The sequence below is a fragment of the Erigeron canadensis genome, chromosome 4 (assembly GCF_010389155.1).
Source record: "Erigeron canadensis isolate Cc75 chromosome 4, C_canadensis_v1, whole genome shotgun sequence".
Lineage (NCBI taxonomy): Eukaryota > Viridiplantae > Streptophyta > Magnoliopsida > Asterales > Asteraceae > Erigeron > Erigeron canadensis.
Window position 1 is genome coordinate 36,493,509 of NC_057764.1, and position 24,192 is coordinate 36,517,700.

General features: G+C 33.1%; 4 protein-coding genes across 5 annotated transcripts; 2 read left to right on the forward strand and 2 right to left on the reverse strand.

The window, feature by feature from the left end:
* The first annotated feature begins 388 nt into the window (after window positions 1-388).
* LOC122597510 (protein NRT1/ PTR FAMILY 6.4-like) lies at window positions 389-4,872 on the forward strand. The gene is made up of 5 exons (XM_043770100.1): window positions 389-469; window positions 1,515-1,617; window positions 1,716-1,933; window positions 2,514-3,055; window positions 3,653-4,872. Exons 1-5 carry the CDS (start codon window positions 389-391, stop codon window positions 4,530-4,532), a joined length of 1,824 nt encoding a protein of 607 aa, XP_043626035.1. The 3' UTR covers window positions 4,533-4,872.
* Window positions 4,873-4,987: 115 nt separating this feature from the next.
* On the reverse strand, window positions 4,988-6,776 carry LOC122597985 (50S ribosomal protein L30-like). Of its 2 annotated transcripts, none has more exons than XM_043770588.1 (3): window positions 6,706-6,776; window positions 5,444-5,647; window positions 4,988-5,366 (listed from the first exon to the last, which is right to left on the reverse strand). In XM_043770588.1, exons 2-3 carry the CDS (start codon window positions 5,633-5,635, stop codon window positions 5,223-5,225), a joined length of 336 nt encoding a protein of 111 aa, XP_043626523.1. In that variant the 5' UTR covers window positions 5,636-5,647; window positions 6,706-6,776; the 3' UTR covers window positions 4,988-5,222. The 2 variants fall into 2 exon arrangements, with proteins under 2 accessions (XP_043626523.1, XP_043626524.1); XM_043770589.1 differs by lacking the exon at window positions 6,706-6,776 and adding an exon at window positions 6,627-6,665.
* Window positions 6,777-7,024: 248 nt separating this feature from the next.
* LOC122595563 lies at window positions 7,025-11,549 on the forward strand. Its single transcript, XM_043767945.1, has 18 exons — window positions 7,025-7,265; window positions 7,365-7,482; window positions 8,050-8,237; window positions 8,331-8,438; window positions 8,544-8,608; window positions 8,698-8,803; window positions 8,892-8,975; window positions 9,048-9,194; window positions 9,536-9,664; window positions 9,792-9,859; window positions 10,072-10,105; window positions 10,190-10,274; window positions 10,362-10,429; window positions 10,503-10,616; window positions 10,688-10,723; window positions 10,828-10,914; window positions 10,979-11,070; window positions 11,173-11,549. Exons 1-18 carry the CDS (start codon window positions 7,125-7,127, stop codon window positions 11,330-11,332), a joined length of 1,830 nt encoding a protein of 609 aa, XP_043623880.1. The 5' UTR covers window positions 7,025-7,124; the 3' UTR covers window positions 11,333-11,549.
* Window positions 11,550-12,156: 607 nt separating this feature from the next.
* Window positions 12,157-14,320, reverse strand: LOC122596756. The gene is made up of 5 exons (XM_043769386.1): window positions 13,907-14,320; window positions 13,112-13,233; window positions 12,870-12,961; window positions 12,530-12,616; window positions 12,157-12,441 (listed from the first exon to the last, which is right to left on the reverse strand). Exons 1-5 carry the CDS (start codon window positions 14,254-14,256, stop codon window positions 12,334-12,336), a joined length of 759 nt encoding a protein of 252 aa, XP_043625321.1. The 5' UTR covers window positions 14,257-14,320; the 3' UTR covers window positions 12,157-12,333.
* Window positions 14,321-24,192: the final 9,872 nt, after the last annotated feature.

Genomic DNA, 24,192 nt, shown 5'->3' on the forward strand with positions numbered 1-24,192 from the left:
CTCTTATTCACATCTCTCAAATAAACCCGTAATTGTTCCTGTAACAAAAAGATCACCCCTATTCCAAAAGGACTCAAAAGTTTCAGATAAGGCTGGAATGGGTCGGGACCACGGTACCAATATGATCGGTTTTTGGTTAGTGTTGCCCAGTTCTTTCTTGCTGGCACCGGTGAAGCTTTTGCATACGTCGGACAGCTCGAGATTTTCATCACAGAAACCCCCGAGAAGATAAATCCACGAGCACGGAACTATATATATATTGCCTAGGACCTAAGTATGGGGTATTTTGTGAGTAATTTGTTGGTGTGGATTACAAACGTAGCAACTCGGGAGAGCTGGTTAACAACTATACTAGTAATTTGGATAATGTAAATCAAGCTTTTACCGGATGCATCCTAGCGATTATGGGAGTCGATCTTTATTTGTGATATTAGCAGCAAGACACGAGTACAAGTCACAACATGAATTGGTAATGGTTGTGATAGAAATTGAGACCCAAATCGTTGACATTGTATATGTAGAAAACGAATCAATTCAAATGTCCTTTTCGTTATCATAAAAGTATTTGATCAAAATTTAAAGAAAATCACATTTAAATTGATTATACACCATATATGTGTACACAAAATGACACGCCTTCTTCTTGAAGTAAATTGTAGCAGGTTTGAGTTTATACCTTGTGGTTTACGAGTATTTATATTTACGAGTATTTATATTTATATATGTATGCATGTATGTGTTTATGTATAATAATAATAATATTATGACATATTTAAATGGTAAGAACAAATTCATTTTCTATTAGTGTCACTGATTATCAATATCAACTACCTAAACCTCTATCATCAAATGACCTGTGCCCAGTCGTGTGACATGTTAACCCCCTTTCACTTCTCTAAACATAATCTCGTTAATTCTCGACTAGAGGTTGCAAAGACAAAAATACCAGTCTTAGAATTGGCGCCTCGTGTATGAACTTATCAAAGATAAAAGCAACAATGTCATGTCAATAAAAATACAACTCTAGATCAAAGCAAGAATATTGTCATGTCTCATGTCAGTAAGTTCAATAAACATATATATTTGATGTATAAGGTAAGATGATATTAACATTCCTAGATTGGGTGCCAAATGTCATTAGATTTGGGCAAAGGCTTTTCTAATCCAAGTGTATGTAGTGTTTACCATAGAAAAGTTTTCTTTGGTAATCAATAATTTTAGTTTTCCTTAATTTCAGTATAACCTCCTTTATAGAACAGCTTTAGCAATGAAACAAAACACATTTTCATGCTTTCTGCCAACCACACCTTACACTTCTCATGTCATCAATGAACAAACATCTTATATAATCTACTTCCACATAACCTCATATTTAACATACCATCACACAAAAACAAGTACAGATTTTTAAAAAATGGTAAGTGTTTCACCTGAACAACTATATAGTTTACATTATATTCACTTATGTGTATCTATCACTTTCCTATCACTTACTCGTGTTTAATTCCTACCAGGTATCTTCTGCTGACAATGACAGTGATATTGCGCTGGATTGCAAAGGGAATCCTGCTGACAAGTCTAAAACTGGTGGTTGGCTTGCAGCGGGACTCATTTTAGGTACTTATAACGTCTTATCTCATTTAAAACCACAAACTAAACGATTGTTATCGTAAATGCAAAATATTTCATTGACGTGATATATGTCCTGCATGTAGTAACTGAGCTCTCCGAAAGAATATGCGTGATAGGGATATCAATGAATTTAGTCACATATCTGCATGGAATACTGCATCTTACCGCATCAGAATCTGCGAATATTGTGACAAACTTCATGGGGTGTCTTAATATGCTAGCCCTTTTTGGAGGTTTCTTGGCAGATGCTAGACTGGGTCGTTACTGGGCTATCATTTTATTTGCATCTATATGTGCTGTCGTAAGTTTTCAAGACCCTATTGTTTTCCACCAATGTGAAACATGGTCACAGAAAAGAATAAAGAAAACCATGGTAATTAAAAGTGAAAATACGGCCAACCCAAGCAGGTTGGCTAATGAATCAAAACATGTTCGGGCTAAAACAGAACATTTTTAACGACATGTCAAAGCCAAGCTACATTGGGTTGAGTTAACCTGTATACAGTTATCAACATTTACTTTTTAGAAATCATTAATGTGTTAACTATGCTAACAAAAACAGTATTATATAATAATAATAATAATAATAATAATAATAATAATAATAATAATAATAATAATAATAATAATAATAATAATAATAATAATAATTATTATTATTATTATTATTATTATTATTATTATTATTATTATTATTATTATTATTATTATTATTATTATTAAGATGATATTTAGGCGTCAAATACATCATAAATATACTTTGGGCATCTTCAACCTGTTTGACCTGTTCAGCTCATTTGACCCCTTCCTGTTTATCTAATGTTATTCTGACTGCCACACTTCAAATACGAGACATCCCAAAGTTTAATTTCTGTAACCAGGGGGTGTCATTTTTGACGCTAGCAACCACCATCCCTAGTTTGAGGCCGCCTCCATGTGACGATGATGGCAAACAAATATGCATAAAGGCCAATACAAGTCAACTTTTAATGCTGAACATAGCCCTTTACACCATAGCACTTGGTGCTGGTGGAATAAAGTCAAACGTTTCAGGATTTGGGTCTGACCAGTTTGACAAGTCGAATCCAAAAGAAGAGAAAGCAATGGTCTACTTTTTCAACAGGTTCTACTTCGGCATTAGCCTTGGGTCACTTTTTGCAGTAACAGTATTGGTGTATATACAAGATAATGTGGGCAGAGGATGGGGGTACGGGATATCTGGTGGAACAATGGTTCTAGCTCTCATTCTTCTGCTGAGTGGGACAAGTTTTTATCGATACAAGAAACCTCAAGGGAGCCCGTTAACTATTATATGGAGGGTCCTGGCTTTGGCTTGGAAGAATAGGAAACTTAATCATCCCGAGGATCCTAGCTTCTTGAATGGTTACAACTCCTCAAAAGTACCATATACAGCGAGATTCAGGTAATTGTTGAAGCCGAGTTCAATTATATTATCATTATGCTAAAGGTACATCTAAAAACTACCAGAGCAGCAAGTCATTTGAGACTCCTAAATATAATCAAGTAATCAATAATTAACAAACAGAAAATTGGAAACCAAGCTACACAAGCAAACAATGTGGATAACATAAAACCAAAAAAAATAATTAAAAAAAAAAAAAGAAAATAAAGAAGTGGCATCATGTGTGAGTTGGGTAACAGGTCAATATGTGTAACATTTGGTACGTCTGTATAACTCCTGATACACCTGGTACATATTTGTTCAACCCGAAGTACTTTTTGTCCTAATCTTTAATGACTAATTAGTGTATATGCGAGAGAAATATACTTAAGTGGGAATTTTGACCCATTTAATATGTTTCGTTTCAATGATCTTTTCCTTCAGCTTTAGCACTTTGATCTATTTAAAATAAAATAATTTGTATTGAGCGATTGGTCCCATTTATAACTAAATGGGTTGTAGGTCGTAACTGCCAACTCTAGAAATATCTAATATCACTAGCTACCTAGGCACTGGTTCTTAATGAGTGTTAAAGCTAACTGACTACTATCTTTATAGGCGCCTTGACAAAGCTGCATTAGTGGGAGATGATAGCAAGTTTACAGATGTAGATAGAAGCAACCCGTGGATCGTATCAACAGTAACTCAAGTTGAAGAGGTGAAAATGGTGATAAAGCTCATTCCTATATGGTCAACAGGCATTCTCTTCTGGACGGTTTATTCTCAGATGAATACTTTCTCCATTGAGCAAGCAACTATCATGGATCGAAAAGTTGGTAATTTTGAGATGCCTGCAGGCTCATTCGCCTTCTTCCTATTCATGTCCATTCTGCTATTTACATCTATTAATGAACGGGTCATTGTTCGTATTGCTCGAAAGATAACCCATGATCCAAAAGGACTCAGAAGTCTTCAAAGAATTGGAATTGGGCTTGTTCTGTCAGTGGTGGCGATGGTAGTATCTGCTATATGTGAAAAAAAAAGGCGGGAAATGCAGGTGAATCAAAATATTAAAATGAATTCTTTTTGGCTGGTCCCGCAGTTTTTCTTGGTTGGTGCGGGTGAAGCATTTGCTTATGTTGGGCAGCTTGAGTTTTTCATCACAGAAGCACCCGAGAGGATGAAATCCATGAGCACAGGACTATTTTTGAGTACTTTATCTATGGGGTTTTTTGTGAGTAGCATGTTAGTGTCATTGACAAATATGCTATCGCATGGGACTTGGCTCAAGAGCAACTTGGATCAAGCAAAGTTGGAGAATTTTTATTGGATGGTTGCAATTCTGGGAGTGTTCAACTTTTTAGCTTTTTTGATTTTAGCATCTCGGCATGAGTATAAAACACATCACTATGGTGAATCTAGTAGTGGTCGTGAAGAAGAGATTGAGGCTCAGAAAGAGGGAAAAGATCAAAGTGTTAAAGGAAAGGAAGAAGCCTAATACACATATTTTGGTGCTACATAAATAATGCTATACACATAGCTTAACTTTGAAATATATATGTAGTATATATTCCTATCACAGGAGTACTACAATAACAATGTCTCAAACTTGCGCAAAATAGATAAACTCAAATGGACTTTTAAAAGTATGGGAAATCAGGAAAATTTAATCCTGAAGTACACGAGAAAAAGATAGAAAAAGATGGCCAGTCAGGAGTCACTATATGCAGATGTTGCAAAGCACTATTCTGCTTCAGTACATGGTACAATTATTTCATCCCATAAGATTTGTATGTAAGCCTACTGTATATTTAAGCAGTGGTTGTTGAGAACTTCATCCATGAAAAACTATATATAAACTTTTGCGTGAACACTCTAAAGCCCAAAACACCTTTGATACTTAAAATAATAGCTAACAATTAGTATAGCCACAATATTAACAACCAGACAGCATTTAGAAATCATTAAGCATCAGAATTTTTTATTTCGCACAAATAAGAAAATTAAAGATGGCATGCATATCTTAAGGTTGTGGTTCACACTCACATGAAAACTGATGAGAGGAAAAATAAGGACATAAATAATTCTAAAGTACAAAAGACCCATTTATAAATTTATACAAAATGTTAATAATGATTACCGTTTGGGAAAGCATCCAACGTCCAACTCAACTCATGTACTTGCTGAATTATATAGAAGCTTGAGTAGTATCACTTTTATGATGCGTAAGATGGGTGACAACCAAAGGTGGACGGAGCGCACTTTGGTTTGCCTGCTTTTCTTTCCGGGCCTTAAACATCTCCTCAGTCTCGACCACAACTAACCTCTTAACCTATATCAAGCACTACATTTTTTAATCCACAACATAAGATACAATATCACAATGCAACTGGAGTCTTCGTAAAATACCTGTTGAAGCATGCCTCTGACAGTAGGAGTGTTCCATCGCATGACTGTTCGATTACATTTTCCAAGACGCAATGCTTCTAACGTCCGCCTGTGAAGTTTTCTTGTCCCTGGAATGCCCCTCACTAGCGTAATGTATAGGTTGGGACTCCATGCTATTGGAGCACATGCTTTGTAAGCCTTGTAAGCATTCATCTTACTTAATTCCTACACCAAATATATACATCATGAGAACATTTTATTAACAAGCAATCATTAAATATATGTTATCTGTTTAATTTATTTGGTTATGTAGTTAAAAATTCTCTTTTTCTTAAAGTTACCATAAGTGCAGCATATTAGCAAATGCAGAAGGTAAGACCACACAAGTGACATGACCATCGCTATTTTACGATCTTAAATATTTGAAACACCAAATATTACCATAACCCCAACTCCCCAAGTAGAAAACCATTTTCCAAATGAAAAAACAAAGGTTAGCTACGTAACTGATTGACAACGATATCAATTGAGAGCAATATATCAGAAAGATTTTTCGTCTAGAAATAATGCTAATAGATGATAACTTTTTTCGTCTACAAAGACTAACATATAGTATAAGATTTTTTTTTAATACATGGTGAAACCTTTTCATGTCATAAGCCTATTTTTTGATCCTGCATTGTGCCTAGGGGTGTTCACGGTCCAAGAACCGGACCGGACCAACCCGGGACCGGACCGAAAACCGATTATAGGAAAATATAGGACCGAGAACTGGACCAACTAACTCGGTTCGGTTCATGCTCGGGTCGTGCTCGGTCCTTGGGTTTAAAGTGTTGGACCGAGACCAAGTAACAATGAGTATAAAATTCGTAAGTAACATCAAATTATTTATATACTTTATGTCTTCTTCATATAAGATCATTATATGAGTTTTTTAATCAAATAACTGGACTTTTATATACTAAACTTTAACAAGTATTAAGTAACTACTTCTAAGATTTGTGCCTCCAAGTATTCTTTCGATTCTTGATATCAATATACTCTTAATTAATTAAGGGATTATAACAAATCAAGGTGGCATTTCGACAAACAGTTTGTGGGCATATCACATGTGAAACCAAAAAGATAGAAATCAGACTATCAGAAAATAATAGGTAAACATTAACAAAATAACAGTTTAGTTAAATTGATACAAGAAGATTACAGGCCTGATTAACGCTACATTTGTACATAAAGAAAATAACAAATATCAAAAGAAGTGAAGTAATGAAAGAGGGGGGCACCTGAGACCTGAGAAGCAGAACGGTGAAAAATGAAAATGATGCATCTCTGATGAACTAATCTATTGGGTCAAAATGGCCCAATTGTTAGATAACTTGGGCTAGTTGAGCCTTTTAAAAAACTTGGGCTAATTGAGTTAATACTTAATAGTCGCGCATTATTCGAAGTAATTTAAGATGTTTGGTTTTCTTTTTCTTTTTTTTCTTGGTATTATAAATTACTAGAGTTTTTAATTTTATTACAAACTCATTCGGTTTAAACTTTGTCTTTAAACTTGAGATTATTTTTTCTCACATCAAGACTTCAATCCAATATCTCAAATTTGGCTTTGCTTAAACGTGTACCATGTTCGTACACACAAATTTCTAACCAAATGTTCTACAAAAATCCCAGTTTTTAATTCATTAAAAGTTAAACAACAATGGTTATGATTCAGTTTCAACTTCAAACACAACACCCATTAAAATTCAATGGCTTTTCTCAACACCCTTTTGGTTACAATGTTCAAAGACAAAAAAAGAAGCTAACTTTGCAGCCAAAAGCCATGTCTTCAAGAACTCAGGTAAACATTTCTTGGTTTTTGATATATGCACACAAGGTGTTTGATTTTAGCTCTAGCTGAATAAAGTTTGTTGCTTTTTGTGTTTTTGGGATTATATAGAGGATAATGGAGAGCATTTCAGTTGGTGGGGAAGTTGGGGGTGCAGGTGGGGCATATTCTTATGATGCTTTGAAAAGATTGGATAATGTTTGGTCTAGTATTTGCTCTAATCAATCAGGTTAGTTTTGAGTATCATTATTTGAAATAGTAAGGGGTGACAATTTTTGACATGACACTAAGCTAAAGGGTCTGGGTGACTAGGTTGTGGTTAAATGGGATTGGTCATAAACGCATGTTTGATAATTCGGTCGGGTTTGGGTTGGTTTTACTAACCGTTTACCGCCTGCAACAATCTAACAGTTTTATGATTTCTTACTATTATCTCCTAATATAGTAATATGTAACGTCTATCTTCGAAGTATTTTATGGTTGTTAAGTTGTATATAGTTATATACATATGCCCTAATATATATCTTGTGCATTCAAAATATTGAGCGGTTATAGTTTTTGTTGTGTACCTTACTACCTTTTGAGAGGTCATAAATGGGTTGACAACAAACGGGGTTGGGTTTGGGTTCAACTTATTATATGATTAGATATATGGGTTAAGTATGAGATGAGATATATGATGCCGTTAATGCACAAACTTGCAACCCAATTAACCCTTACACGACAATATTGCCACCCCTATTACATATTTTTATACAATTGTAGCTACATAAGGTTGTGATTATTTGAATTGCAGTTGTTCAAGAACCCAAACAAGTTGTCTATAATATGCCTGGTTTGTTTACCGAATCTGATATCGCAGAGAAAGATGTGGATAAGTTTGATGTGTTGGTTTGTGGGGGTACTCTAGGGATATTCCTTGCTACCGCGTTAAGTTTGAAAGGTCTTCGAGTAGGAGTTGTGGAAAGAAATTTACTAAAAGGGGTATATACATTATGGTGTGCAATTATCTATATGGTCACATGTGATCAAGACTATGTCAATCAATCTTTTTACATTGGGTTCACTTGATACCAGAGGGAACAAGAGTGGAATATATCAAGGAAAGAGCTTTTGGAACTTGTCGAAATTGGCATTTTAACAGAAGATGAGATTGAGCAGGCTACAACTTCAGTATTTAATCCAGTTACGAAATCCATATTTTAGTTAACCTTCAACAAAAATTTCAATATTGATTGGTTTATACTTTATATTACTTAACTCAAAGGGTCCATGATTTCTAATTTTCAGAACAGATGTGGGTTTGAGACGAAAGGAGAGATTTGGGTTTTAAACATCCTTAACCTTGGCGTTTCGTAAGTTCTCCTATCCGGTATTTTGTTTTGTTTTTGTAAGATTGTTGGTGTTGTCATATGATGAATTGATGGTTTGTTATCACTTGCAGTCCTGCAAAACTTGTAGATATCATGAAGGAGCGATTCACTTCACTTGGTGGAGTAGTCTTTGAGGGTTGCAGCGTGTCTAGCATAAACGTTTATCAGGATACAGCAGTAAGATTTCTAATGCCAATGGCAGTATAGTTTTGTTAAATGATTCCAAAAGAACAAAACGCACACTTATAAAAGATCAACTCTGAAGGTATTGCAACTAATGGAGAGGAAGATTTTGTCAGCTAGTCTCATAATCGATGCAATGGGGAATTTTTCGCCTGTGCTAAAACAGGTGATGACATAAAGAGATTATCGGTTACTGCCAAACATACAATATAGTACTGATTTGGCTGATATGCCACAGATTAGAGGAGGCAGGAAGCCTGATGGCGTTTGCCTGGTTGTTGGTTCTTGTTGTCGAGGTTTCAAGGAAAATTCTAATAGTGATGTGATATTTAGTAGTGCTGAGGCGAAAAAGGTTGGAAACTCAGAAGCACAATACTTTTGGGAGGTAACTATGATTGTCTTGTTTGAAAATGTCATTAATGTAGAATGTTTTTAATTATAGATGACAAATGGGTGGTTTGGATAACATGTCTGCAGGGTCAAAGGGTGTAATTTTGAGACTTGTTAACATTGTCCAGCTCGCATTGTGTGAGCTTGAAAACTCATTTTCTATACTTTCAAGTTATTTATGACGATTTATGCATAAAAAATGCACTATGAATGACCGTCGGCCAATTTGACCCACTCCATTTAAAGCTAGCCTCTTTGATTTAACTCGCTGGAGATACACTATATACCGACTCTACTTTTAATATCTGCAAAACGAACTTTTTGGTAAACCAATAGGCATTTCCTGCTGGTTCGGGGCCATTGGATCGAACTACGTACATGTTCACTTATGTTGAGCCACAACCTAGCAGCCCAAAACTGGAAGAGTTGCTAGAAGATTATTGGGATCTGATGCCAAAATATCAGGTTATGTATTCGAGCTTTCTCTATAGTCCTTGCAAGAAATATTAACATCGCCAGGCATGTTTTACAGATAATTTACTAGACATATGATGCTATTATATGCTGATTTAAGATTATGAACTTCAAACAGGGAGTTTCATTGGGTGAGTTAGAGATTCTGAGAGTTATATATGGTATTTTCCCGACCTATCGTGACAGGTAAAATTGTATACCCATCGTATATGCACATAATGTTTCCATGATTTAAACCCTTGCTCCTTTGCAAGGAATGATCAATGCTTGATCAACAGTATCCCAACTTATGGTTGGTTTAGATTTTTCTATTCATCTTTATTGGCATTAAGACATATAAGTCAATCTGAAAAAATGACCAAGTCATTTATCTTCATCGTGGAGAGTTTAATTTGCAGTCCACTACCAGCAGCTTTCAATCGTATTCTACAGGTATAATAATCAAGTCTTTTAAGCTTCAATATTTAACATTCAAATCAAATTTCCGCATGCCCATTACGTTGTTATTTTCTGCAGTTTGGTGATGCTAGTGGCATACAGTCTCCAGTTTCCTTTGGCGGTTTTGGAAGTTTGACCAGGCATCTCGGACGACTATCAAATGGTAAGTAAAAAAATAGGTTACTAATTCAAGTTATCTATAAACTCATTTTAGAACTCCCCGTATTCATCTTATACCTATAAAATTCAGGAATACATGAAGCAATTAGTGGAAATCTACTGGACTCCGAGAATTTGTCATTGTTGAATCCATACATGGTCAGTATATCCTCCTGGCTAGGTTATATTCAATGGGAACTACTTTTTTACATGAATGAAATATATTCTTCAGCCCAACCTAAGTGCATCTTGGTTATTTCAAAGAGCCATGTCTGCAAGAAAAGAGACCGGTGTCTCACCAGATTTCATTAATGACCTTCTTCATGTCAATTTCCAGAGCATGCAGGTATATAGTGTAGCTTTTAAGTTAGATTATTCCCCATTAATCATTTTTAACTGTTAAAAGTGTTTCTGCAGAAACTAGGGGATCCAGTGCTAAGACCATTTCTTCAGGTAACTTGTTATATCATGGACTCTAATTGAATTTCTCTCTTTAGAAAATGGTTCAAAGGAAAGTGAATCTGACTCTGACTTGGCTTTGACTCTAACTGTGACAGGATGTGATACAATTTGGTCCTCTAGTAAAGACGCTAGGCCTTGTTATGCTAACAAAGCCTCAAATAATTCCTTCTATATTTAAACAGGTAAATAGCCGGCTCAGATTGTTAAATTTACCGAAGAGAAAGATCTAATATATACAATCAACAGGTTGGCTTCCCGGTGCTGATTGACTGGCTAGGACATTTTTCATCATTGGGTTCTTATACATTTCTTTCAATATTCATTGACCCTCTTATAAGGTATCAGACTATCTATGACTACTAATATGAGATACTATAGATTTATAGGTCATCTATTCAGATTGTAAGATGATCACCCCAACCATTTTAACATTGTGTCAGGCCTGTGATCGATACATTTTCAACCGAGATGAAATACAAATGGAACAGGCAACTTGAGGCATGGAAATATGGAGCTGGCTTGGATTACAGATTCAGCCAAGAAGAAGTAACCAAGAAAGGTTCCAACAAAGTCAGTGAAATCGAAAACGTAAAGATATGAACTTTCACTTGAAGTCTTGAACCATTAATTATTGGTTTCCAGCAGAATGTAAATCTGTGATATAGAGATTTGACAACGATATTAACTTCCGTCATTGACAACAATATTTTTGTATGCTTTAGGAGGTAAAACAAACCAATAAGACTATTTGAACAATATTGTATGGATTCAAAGTATACCGAGTGAACAAGAATACATGTTCATGAAACTTTGTTTATATGGACTTTCTCGATGATAAACAACTTAAAATTGTGATCAGTCTATACTACAGTCTACATACAAGAATTATAACCTTATGGAATCTTTGAGACAAATCAAATGATCACAATATAGAACACTTATGAATCATTCTACGCTTGTTGAATTTTGTTAGTTACATGACAACCATAGTGGCAAGTCAAAAGAGCCATGTCTATAAGAAAAGAGGCCACCTAGATTTCTTAAACAACCTTCTCTATGCCAATTTCATGGCATGCAGGTACAGTTTTTGTAGCCTTAAACTATTACTCTATAAATGTTACAACTTACAAGATTACAAGATGTTGTTGGCCGTATATTTGTCTTAGGCCCATTAGAGGGCTACAGAGTTTTACAGTTGGCCTTATTAGAAGTTTAGGTCGGTTATTGTTTACTTGGGGAACAAGTATTTTGTTGAACGAGGACTAAACTTGTATTTTATACAATTTTTTGGGCCTGTGCATGATGCACTGGAATAAAAAAAGGACCATTGAAATATACAGCTGGCATAGACTGCAATTCAATTTTGAAGACATAATCACGAATACCTTAGACAAAAGGAATTAAAATGACATTGAAAAGGTGTATTTCAGGTCTTAGAAGTGTAAAACATGTATTTATATATGAATCTATAAACTTTTAGTACAAGATTAACGGCATTATTCACTATACTTATACTTACAACAACCACCATAGATCGATGTATATAACAACACAGAAAACAAACCAAGCTAGAAGACCTATGTTGAACTTTTACTTATCGTTTAGGTAGACTTTTTGGCAGCCAACATTCTTGATAGCTCCTTAATCAGAGGCTTCTCATTGATGTCTTCCTTTTTCTCCATATGCCATTTCTTAGCAACATCTTCTGCCTGATATAGTGATATTAAGAAAACAACATTAGATTGCATACGATTAGTTAATTACTATCTTAAATTGAAGATTTGGTATATAACATACCCAAGTTCTCAAAGGGGCAACTTGTTCCTTGATTGATTCAAACTTCGGCTGAACGATATCTTTTCCTTTGGTTCTTATATCGTCAGTCTACAGAACACATTACAATTATAGAAACCGTCAACAACAGTCTACTGCTGTTGTATAGGACTGTGATATGACATTACAAATTTATCAATCGACTTAGGGAATCAATTGGACCACTATTTGATGCTAAATAATGTTGAAACTGTACATGTAAGTGCAGATAACAGAGCACACAGAAAGCATGGTATCCTTCTCTTTGGCAATAAACTCAAACAAAGGAGATGATGAACACTAAGAAAAAGGGAAGGAGGCTTACATTATGAAGCTCAAGTTGTGAGACTGCAAATCCAATAGTCAGTGTGGCTCCGCCAAAGACAAGAGCAGTAGCAGCAGCAAATGCTTTTGCAACTAAGGTTTGAAAAAGTAAGATAAAAGGAAAATCAGCATGTTACCTCGGTAAAGTGTAAACAAAATCAATTTTTGGCATCAAATAAATACAATAACTTGAGAAGTTTAAATGGTGAATCAACTATACTTTTTTTTAAGAGAGAAACCTACTTTGTGATAATCCAACAGCTGCAGCCTTCAACTTCTCAGAATCAATTGGAGTGTACTTATCAGTACGCATTTCATTTGCGGTTGAAGCTGAAAAAGAGTTATCTGAATTAGGCAGCTGCCATCTGCAAGTAAAGGATTGAACCTCAGAAACGTATCTCAAAACTAAAAAACATATCCCATATAATAGTAATTTAGTAACACTTATAGAATGGAGTGAACTTTTATAATGTACATGAATGAGGCCAATGAACAATATATTAAGTATTTTACTAATAGCGTTATCTCGATCGAATCACAACAAACATTAGACATAAACAACACTCGGACAGCTAATATTTCAAAACAAAGTAATCCATGATTAGAATCAGTACAGAAAGCTTCTTTAATCAAGATAAACATTCAGCCCAAGTTTTACAAAAAATGTTGAGAAAAACAGAAAGTTAGCTATTCTTAGTAATATTGTATTCAAGAAAAGAAAATCAAAATAAAGGCTACAACTTGACAATGGGTCTTTGGTTAGCTTATTCACACGGCTTGTGTAATCTAAGGGGGTGTTTGGATTAGCTTATTTTCAGGGCTTATCGGCCTATTGAAATTTCAAGAAAATTGATAAACCTCATTTCTCCCAATTTATAAGCTTATCATCTTCAACTTATGGGCTTAAACAATCAATAACTCAAGCAGATACAAGTACTAATTAGTACTATACAAGAAAATTACTAGCTACTTCAATCTTTATATCAAAAATTGACCAATTTGTTTTTAAACGGAAAAAAAAAAAAAAAAAGTTGCTACCTTTTGGGTCCAAAAGTGACTTGAGGAAGTGAGACATAAGCTCTAAGAGGGTTTATAGCATCACGAGATACAGAAGATAAACCATTATATTCATCAGACTGAATCACCCACTTTGACCCAGCTGACAAAGTTGACTCTGACGGTGGCCGGAAAATCTTGGACGGTAAATTATGCTTTAATATCTCCGGTAAGATGTCGGCATCAGTTTCAAGAACTGTGGGCGCCGGAGTGGTAGCGGCGGTTGTGGGTTTGTTGGTTTTCTCGGCGAGACGAGCGACGGCGTGTTTGGATTCTTGTAAAAAGTAAGCGCCTTCTTTTCCAGCGGCTAATCTTCCCACCAAAAAACTCATCTGAAAAGTTGGATTTTGGGAGTTTATTTATTTTGGGATGTTCATTTTGTATGTGGTGACTTATATAGGATGAAAATATTTGGTTGTGTCATGTGTGTGGTTACTTAAAAATAAAATTTATACGTTGAATACAATTCTTATCGTGTATAGATACCAACTTTTTTATATTTTGTTTCATAAGAAATAAATGATTGTATTAAAAAAACTTAGCATGGGAGATAAATTTCATTTAATTTAAGTATATGACATCATACCCACTTTACAACATCGAACTTTAACTCTTAAATAATTACATTACTTATTTTACATTAATTACACTGCTACCGCTTTTGTTGCGGTCGTCGCCCCTTCACCGCCACCACACTATTATATTATGCGTGCATATATATATAATAAATAAATAAATTCAGGTATGAAAATTATCAAGTATATATAATAACTATTGATTTTTATCAAGTAATCAAACCTAGAATTTCATTTTATATCGGCATTTGGCTCTACGTTTTAATAACCGATACTCGCCCTATGTTAAGTCATTTAGGTCGGGGTTATAATTGGTTTGTCATGTAGACATTGTTTAAATTATTTTGAAATGCTTTATTTTTTCTCCGTTGGTATATTAATAAAAATCAAGGACAATTTCATCAACTCTTGATTTTTATCTACAACGTTTAGTTTTGATGTACGAAATATAATACGTTGCAGTTTTTCGAGTTAAATCGAGGAAAAAAATTTAAGGTGATATATCAAGAGATAATACATGTTGCTCAAAAAAAGTATCACAATATATGAAATAATATACATGCTTTCATTGTCTCGATATTCATTCTTTTACTTTGATTTTGTTACATTACTTAAATAACCATTTTGTTTTTTATATACATTAATATTCAAATTTACAAAAAAAAGGAAAAAAGAAATTGGTTACACCATCTAATAAATTATTTAATCTTGAAATATAGTAAACATCTTATATATTTGACATGAGTTTAAATATATTTTTTAAGATTATGAACAAATCACTTTTGTTGGAATTTAATAAAATTTATAAGAAATTAATAGAAAGCCGGAATATTATTAAAACTCTCATTAGCTATAACAAAACTTATTATTATTAGAAAAATTATCATAACTATTATTATAATCTGACCACCATCTTTGATTGACGTGAGTCCCAAGAAATATTGACCACTGCCATATTGTATAGATGTATTTGAATTTGCTTGAGGCCCAAGAATTCACCAGCCTAGCTAGCCCATTCCAATTGGACAAGTGCTTGTTTCTTTCTACACGGAAGTTTTTTTTTTTTTTTTTTTAACATTACACGGAAGTTTTTAACATAAGCTTACAATTAATTGGAACTATATGGATATGATGACGATGGTCATAATAGTGGTCACGACGACAGATAATAGCGATGGTTATTAGCGGTAGTGGCAATATAGAGTAATAGTATAAGTTATTAATATATAAGACCTTTAAATGAGCACCTAACAATTTGCAAAATCTACCACAACCAAAATATAAACCGTTTTTTTTTTTCCAAACTGTGATCATCAAAATCTTGAAATGAGTCACGAACTTTCACTTTTCAAACAAAAACAAATACTTTCTGCTGTTTAAAAAAATAAAGTCAAACAAACTCCACCTAATCAATGATGAGTTGGTGGAGCGGTTTGGAGTTCCCCTGGTGACTTATAGGTCTCAAGTTCGAATCTCTATTTCACCAACTTTGAGATATAGGTAGTCCTTTTATGAGAGCTTGACTTGGGTATACCCAGGTTTAAGCCTGAGGGCAGGGTTTACCCCTATTAATCGTCGTGGCTTCAGGCGGATTAGTAGGGGTTTTTTCTCCCATTGGGTATTTGAAATAGACAATTCTACTTTGAGAGAGCTCTCTAGTGCAGACCCGATTAAGACAACGTATGCTAGACCTCTCGCTGTCGAATCACGACACGAAATTTCAAGCGAAATTCACCTTTAAAAAAAAACTAACTCCACCTTCCGACTATAATAACATTAATACAGACCTTTTTAATATACCCTCAAGTATTTTATACACCCTCGGTGGAATCAAATTAATTCATCACCTTTATTTGCACTATGGGCCGAAATTCTTGTTCACATAAAATTGATGCAAGCAAATTTGATCTCAGGTTACACTTCATCTCTTTGACTTACCATCAACTAAGTGAGACTCGATAGAATACTCAAAGTCAAAGTCCTTATTAAATCAACCATGCACATTCGGTACAGACATAATTCTAATTATATTTAGTTTTTATATTTATATTTACATTTTGATATATATTAATGTCGTTTTGACGCGATTTTTTTTTTAATGATTGATGCGGTATAATGAGATTAAACTTATATTGCGTTTAGTTTGATATCAATATGAAAAGTGTAACTTTTTATACCCAAACATACAAAATCGTCTATCTACCTCATACGAAGTGACCTATTGGCGATAGTTCACCGAGCCTTTAGGCCCCAATTAATTTACTCCATATTTGGAAGAAGAAAAAAACCTGTCCAGTAATTTCTTTTAGTGTACGATCAAACTGGTAAAATATTATGAGACTGATTTGATATCCTGTTTTTGAAACATTGCTTTTAACTACTAGCATTAATTAATAAATTAAATGACTTTTGGTACTTCGCTTACCATGTTATTGACGATGGGAAAAGAAAGATATCAACGTAAATTGATCAAAGCACAACTTCAACCGTAAAGTGAAACGTTTTTTAACCTTTAAACATTGGATTAATCATCATTAATTCTGATTTTCAGGTCAATCAAGCAAGTGAAGATATAAATCAAAATTAGGTTAGCTTTTCAATCGAAATTAAAGTAAACATAAAAGTCACGAACAGTTTATCTGGTATTGAAACAGAATCAATGGGCCAGAACAATAATATACATCAAATTATCAATCACTAGTGTAAGTATTTATATACCATATTTAAGATTTCTAGCTAGTTAATTACGACTAAAAATTTATAAAGTTGATATAGTTATGGTTGGATGTGATATATATTCATAACAATCTATCGATTGTGTTTCTTGTTTGTCATGATGTCGTGATAGCGTGGATTGTCGTTAAATATATGTTTAATTAATTAAATTGAAGTTGGTTGCGGTCGATTTAACTTAGTAATCGATCTCTAACATATATGATGATATTATCAAAACAAACAAAATAACCTATATATAATATATAGTACTAGTAATAATTAAACATAAACAGTAAATTGTGAATCGTCATTACAAATCTAAAGAGTAAATTATTCTAGATAAACTTCAATTGTAGAACTTCATTAGGATATGCATGTGATAGAAAACCTAGCTAGCTAGCTCCGTGGCTGATGCCTAGCTCTTATATATAAAAATATTACTTCGAGTCGCTCCATTACTATTGTTGCTGATCAAGAACCTTCTTCGTTTGTTATGAAGTGGATTTGAACCTGTCGGGACTCTTCGCTTCTCTGATTGAAGACCGCCTGTAGAAGCCGGAGTCGTGGTGGTTGTTGAAGGAATAATAAGTTGTTCACTACTTATTGCACTTGATGCCATCATTGGAATGGCGTTGAATCGTGAAGTTGAAGCCGCAGGGGAAAAGAATAGGAAGAAGAGAATCATGTAAACACGCATCATCATGGTGATCAAGTTATTATATGGAGAATTTAGAATGAAAAAAGTACGTTGGCTAATTAATTAGCAACGTCAACAGACGATCGAACGAGTAATTACAGGTGTAGATTAATATCAACTTTTAAGCATGTAAATTGGAGGCTGCCCTTTTAGAATTTATATACGATCGATCGAGTAGTAGTATTATCCTATTCGGATTAGGATTTAATTTGTTAAGGGGTACTGTAATTAAATTATGATACTATCTACTATATATGTAATTCGATCGGAATCCCATCACCTAGCTATAATTAAATTACTAGATTTGATTTAGTATAGAATGAGAAGTTAACGACATTTTTAAAATAACATAGATTATTAAATAAATGCAAATAAAATACTTTTTAAGTTCAAATTTAAAAAATATAAGAAAAAAACAAACTCATATTTTGATATTAATCAAAAACGAATTTTTTTGATATATATTTGGTATATATACCGATAACATAGTTTGAATTATAGGGGTTGGGTAGCGAACCCTTTGCTATGCTTAAAACAGCTCAAATCACATCATCAAATACCAAGTAATGATTCTTGGACTTATTTCGAAAATAGTATTCAACTCGCTCACGGGATAGCATTTTTAACCATGAATAATAGCTTAATTAAATCCATGCTGACCCAGAGGCACCACAAGTTGATTAAGAAAGAGATCTATTCATATTTCATAGTGATATTGAGAAACCCGGACCATTCTTTCATTTAACTCAACTGAAAATTAATGTATTGTTCAAACATGTAAACGTGATCAGTTGTGTTTACTTGTGATTATCCCTTTGAGAAAAATATTCCTTAAAGTTACTAATAACTTGATGGATAAAGATTCTCTAAAATTGTTTTCAACTTCATAGGTGAAGTTGAGAACATCTTGACCTTTGATTTTAATTCAATGGTACAAATGCCAACTTTAGCTATAAATTTGGGTTTTAACTTTAAAGGATCTCAATCCAAATAAATGTGCACACTTCGTACATATATAGCAAGTAATTAAGCCTTGCGAATTATTATGAACAAAATATGGACCAGTTACGTTGTAATAATAAACTAATATTTACTCTGTAATAAATTAATTATCAACTAATCATATTGAGATTCTGAGAATAAAGTTTGAAGTTTTTATGCAGCTTAAATTGTCATTTATAAGCTAATATTCATCCAAAAGTATAATTGGATCAGATCAAGATACCAACTTATAGGCCCAATTGAAATAGTGTACGTCATCAAGTTAATCAAGTTATTAGATTCGAACCATGTTAAGTTGGTACTTGGTAGAAGCTTATGTTTCTTAGACCCGAATACCCGATCAAGGTCAAACATTCGAATAGTCAATATGGACCAGTTACGTTATAATAATAAACTAATAATTACTCCGTAATAAATTACGAGTAATTATCAACTAATCATACTGAGATTCTGAGAATAAAGTTTGAAGTTTTTATGCAGCTTAAATTGTCGTTTATAAGATAGTATTGATCCAAAAGTATAATTGGATCAGATGAAGATACCAAGTTATAGGCCCAATTGAAATAGTATACGTCATCAAGTTATTAGATTCAAACCATGTTAAGTTGATACTTTGTAAAAGCTTATGTCTCTTAGACCCCAATACCCGATCAAGGTCAAACATTAGAATAGTCATATATAGAAGTAGGCAACATGACGAAGAACCGGAACCGGTTCTTGGTCAAAGTTTGATCGCTTTTTTTCGGGGTTATAGTTTTTCCGTTTTTTTGTCCAAGAACCGGTTTGGAACCGATTTTTGGATCCGAAAATGGAACCGGTTCTTATCTATATATCGGTTCTTAAAAAATCGGTTCCAATCAGTTCCAAATTTTAGATAATAAAAATCGGTTTTTTAAAACCGGATATTTTGTACACGTCTAGTCATATATGGGGTAGTTTTAGGAGTAGTAGTAAATTAAATTTAATATTTAGCCATTCAAATAAATGTTTTTGATGAACGACAAAATATGTATGTATCATTATATAATTTTTAACAACCCCTATGGTTTGCATTAGAAACATGTTTTTTTCTATAGGCAAATATATGTACGTATCATTATATAGATAAAGTTAACCTTGTTAAACTTGAAAGATGCTAAAATTATATCAACACTAAAATGCAATACTCGAAAAAACCGTGAAGGGTTAAATCAACAGACGTTTGGATTGACGTTTTTCACATAGTGTATTATCTTTAGAAGATTGACGTTTAACTCGACCAGTCCGGTTATATTACCAAATCTTATCTTATCTTGTCTTTTTTTTTTTTTTTTTAATTGTTATGTTGTATCTTCACTTCTATTTGTTTAAGATGATTAGTCATTTAGTTGTACATTATATTTCATTAGTGAGCGAAAAGGAGAAAACATCATGTAAAATCATTTCACGTTTCCATAAATGGAATTGAAGAATCACCAGACGGGCGAAAAAATCATAACTTTATTTGCTTCATTACTATTACATATCTACATCTACCTCATTCACACAAAACTTATCACCGTCACCTTCTAATCAGGGGAGGCCTAGAGGAGAGCAAACCCAGTTCACGACCAGAGCATATATTAGTAAAGACATAAAATTTCAAAAATTATATATTATTATATGTTATAAACTGGGAAGATTTAATTAATCCAATTGCTATGAAAAATGTTATAAAAGCTTCACGAATCAAAAGTTAACTAACAACTAATATAGTTATATTTTCAATATTATGATTTTGTTAAGGGTTAAGTGCTACGAAGTGTAATTAACTATGACCGAAATGTCATGACTTATCTGTCTGATTCGATCACTCCTTACAAACCTAACAAGCATATTTATCTTATCATGCCTTAATTACAAATGTTAGTATTATATGTTGATAATACTTTGTTTATATATATGAATATGATGGTCATTGTGTATATTGATTTAGTTGTATGTTTTCTAGGAAACATTGGTCACTATTTATTTTGGCACCTGGTCAAGGGTTGGTATTCATTTTGGATTCCAAGAAAAAAGGAGAGACCCGCTTCAGCTATGAACTAACAAAAATGATCGATGTGTAAGATTTGTATTATATGCTCATCATATACTATTGATTTGTATGTAAGTAGCTTAACACGAAACTGTTTATTTTAGGTGCATTGGAGATAGGTTCGATTGGACTGTTGTTGATGTATGTTCTCTTACCATGTTAACACACATATAAAAAGCTTGACGTATATGGTTGCATTTGTTTAACTTATATATGTACATGCTTATAAATTTTAGTGCAACCAACAAGATAAACATTGGGAATGCGGGGACTGCATAATGCGTTGGATGCATGAATTTGTGATTAACCCACAGACGGTCAACATCAGTAAGTACTTGATATGTCTGTTTTAACTTAGTATGTATGTCGGTGTGCTCAATAAATTATGGCTATGCTTTTCATAGGTTCCTTGGCCGCGTAATACATATACTCAAAAGGAAATTGACAGCATTGTTGGTGAATGGGTTAGTCAATTTGCAAATTTTATAAACTAGGTATGATCTCCCTTTCTCGCTTTCTGTTTTTTGTGCTTGAAAACCGAGCTTTTTTTATTATATTCTTAGCTAGTGGTTTTCTTTTGGTTGCAAAATTTCGACTAAATAGGTATAATATATATCACTACTACCTTATATTGGTCATGCTATGTGTGATGACATCTTGTTATTGGTTTTCTGAAATGTAGCTGGAAGAACAATGTAAGGCTCCAATTACCAGTTTAAACTTGGCCTTTTGACAACAATAATGCCGGTTGAGAGTTAAGAGTTAATCATGTCTAAATAGACATAGTTTATGCAAATAACCTGTCTTGCTTTACCCGAGATCAGCCATAAAAGGTACATTATCACTACTACCTTAGAGGTGAAATGATGGGTAGGTCGGGTGGGCTGGGTAATTGGTTTTGGTTGAAATGGGTTTTTCTGGAGCAAGTTCATACATGAATTAAATGTACCTTTTTGATCTTTCAGCAGTAAAACATGACTTTAATCGACCTAATCATTAGTAATTTCTCACGTGGTTGACCTTTTTGAAGTAAAAAATGATCACTTAAATGTACCTGGTTGCAATTGCCCCCTATAATTCATTTATTTGTCCATATGTTCAGCGAGCATTTATACAAACTCTGCTCTTTGCCAAGTTCCAAATGAATTAGAGCCTGAGTGAGCAAGTATAACTAGACAAGCTTTATACGTGACCTTGAACATTATTGACGTCTTTTCCCATGGGAAGCTCTAAAGAGACGAAGGCTTGTAAATCTGAAAAATCATCTTCAGCTTCACCTCTACCAGCATCCGCAAGTATAGCAAGATAAACTTTATTATGTGCCTATTTTTTTCTTTACTAAAGTAGCAGTTATACTATCTTCTTTCTAATGTTCATATGCTTTACCACTGTAATTTTGAGGATTGGCTTTTAAATTTTGATTAGAGACGTGTAAATAGCATCTTTTATGTTTAATAATATATAAGTTTAATTGTCCAGTAGTGTGTTTGTTTCTATTTAGTTCCAAGCTTTATAGATATGTTATTTATATCTAAGATATATATACATATATATTATGGTACCACCATTCTGAAAATTGAGAAATCGTTCTAAATTTATATGGGAACCTGTTTAATAAATAAAAATGGTGTCTTTAACTTACTAAAGAAACCAGTTTCTAATCAAAAAAGGGTTTGTATAAATCAGTAAGAAACGTACTTTACATATAAAAATGGTGTCTAAACCTTTTAAAGAAACCGGTTATTGGAATTAAAAAAGGTTTCTATCTTTTTGTAAGGAAACCACTTCTTAGTAAGAAAGAGGTCTCTATTGTTTTCATAGAAACCGGTTACTAAACAGGTCTTCATTAGGATCTAATAGAAACCCCCTTAATAGGAAGCGGTTGAAGAACTGGTTTCTAAACCCCTTTAAAACCGATTTCCTTTACAAGTTTAAATATTTATATATTTATATCTACTACAATTATATTTACTACTTATAATTTGTAAATATGTTAATATATTTGTACTTTTTGTGTTTTTAGTGTACAAATTTATATATATTGTATGTTTCAATTGAAAACGTATAAATAAATCAATTCGTTTTATAAAAATACGTTATATGTATTTTAACACCTTAATTAGTTAACAAAAAACATCTCTATATTTTAGTCATATTTTTTCTTAACAATTGAAAGTTAAATTCATAACATAATAAACAAAAAACGTAAAAAAAAAATTTTTTAAAAAAACCCGAAACCGATCCAAAGCGAACAAAAAAACCGAATACAATGATTTTGGTTTTCTATAAACCGAATGGATCGGTTAGAGTTTCGATTTTAGGCAAAAACCGACCCAACCTGACCCATACTCACCCGGTTACCCCTACTAGCTACTAGATGTCAAAAGATTTTTACTCTCCAAGTAAAGCCAAAGGGAAGAATTATGTGATGGTCATGAGAACCCCACAATATTTATAAAACTCTATATTTTTAATATTGTTTTTATAAATTTATTTAGTTTTAAAGTTAATTGGCAACCCGTGATGTAATTTAATTTTGTAGTTTAACATTAATTTATTAGTATCTTAAAAACTGTTCGACAACCCATAATAAAAAGCTTGACTTCGCCATTAAGTAAAACACATCTGCATTTCAATTTATGTCACTACGTATGAAGGATGGTTTTTTCAATATTCAAATTACTCACGAAATTAAAGTTGATCGTTTTTGTAAATTGAATTGTACCTTTGGTTTTTTGTTTTTGTTTTTTATAGATATTTTGATTGCCATTATAAAAAATATATAAGCAACTTAATTAAAGCATATATTTATAATATGATTTAAACGATATCTATACTTACCACCAAATATTTATCATAAGAAAAAAATTAAAACGACTTATCTATTAGACACCAGACGATGGTTTCACATTTATGTAGCTACCATTAAATAGAAGGCATCAAAAAAACAAATGGTATATTGCCTCGTCAATTAATTAAAAAAAATCAATAATTGTATCACAAAATTTCATACATCTACCACATTATACATATATTATAGCATATTATATATAACTATGCAATAAATAACAATGATACTTTATAGCATATTATATATAACTATGCAATAAATAACAATGATACTTTATCAATTTTTATGATACGAATATTACTTTCTAATATTAATACTAGTCGCCTTCAATTCCTATTTCACCTATGACCTTAATAAATTAAAGCCACATCC

What these genes read in the sequence shown, in the direction of transcription:
- LOC122597510 (XM_043770100.1), top strand. Translation starts at nt 389, where the DNA reads ATGCATCCTAGCGATTATGGGAGTCGATCTTTATTTGTGATATTAGCA. An exon ending in ACAAGTCACAACATGAATTG is followed by an intron (nt 470 to 1,514) that starts GTAATGGTTGTG and finishes AATTCCTACCAG; the next exon opens with GTATCTTCTGCTGACAATGA. An exon ending in CCATATACAGCGAGATTCAG is followed by an intron (nt 3,056 to 3,652) that starts GTAATTGTTGAA and finishes CTATCTTTATAG; the next exon opens with GCGCCTTGACAAAGCTGCAT.
- LOC122596756 (XM_043769386.1), bottom strand. Translation starts at nt 14,256, where the DNA reads ATGAGTTTTTTGGTGGGAAGATTAGCCGCTGGAAAAGAAGGCGCTTAC. An exon ending in AGCTGTTGGATTATCACAAA is followed by an intron (nt 12,962 to 13,111) that starts GTAGGTTTCTCT and finishes TTCAAACCTTAG; the next exon opens with TTGCAAAAGCATTTGCTGCT. An exon ending in TTGCCCCTTTGAGAACTTGG is followed by an intron (nt 12,442 to 12,529) that starts GTATGTTATATA and finishes TCACTATATCAG; the next exon opens with GCAGAAGATGTTGCTAAGAA.
- LOC122595563 (XM_043767945.1), top strand. Translation starts at nt 7,125, where the DNA reads ATGGTTATGATTCAGTTTCAACTTCAAACACAACACCCATTAAAATTC. An exon ending in TTCCTTCTATATTTAAACAG is followed by an intron (nt 10,915 to 10,978) that starts GTAAATAGCCGG and finishes TACAATCAACAG; the next exon opens with GTTGGCTTCCCGGTGCTGAT. An exon ending in TTCATTGACCCTCTTATAAG is followed by an intron (nt 11,071 to 11,172) that starts GTATCAGACTAT and finishes ACATTGTGTCAG; the next exon opens with GCCTGTGATCGATACATTTT.
- LOC122597985 (XM_043770588.1), bottom strand. Translation starts at nt 5,635, where the DNA reads ATGAATGCTTACAAGGCTTACAAAGCATGTGCTCCAATAGCATGGAGT. An exon ending in TCAGAGGCATGCTTCAACAG is followed by an intron (nt 5,367 to 5,443) that starts GTATTTTACGAA and finishes TGCTTGATATAG; the next exon opens with GTTAAGAGGTTAGTTGTGGT.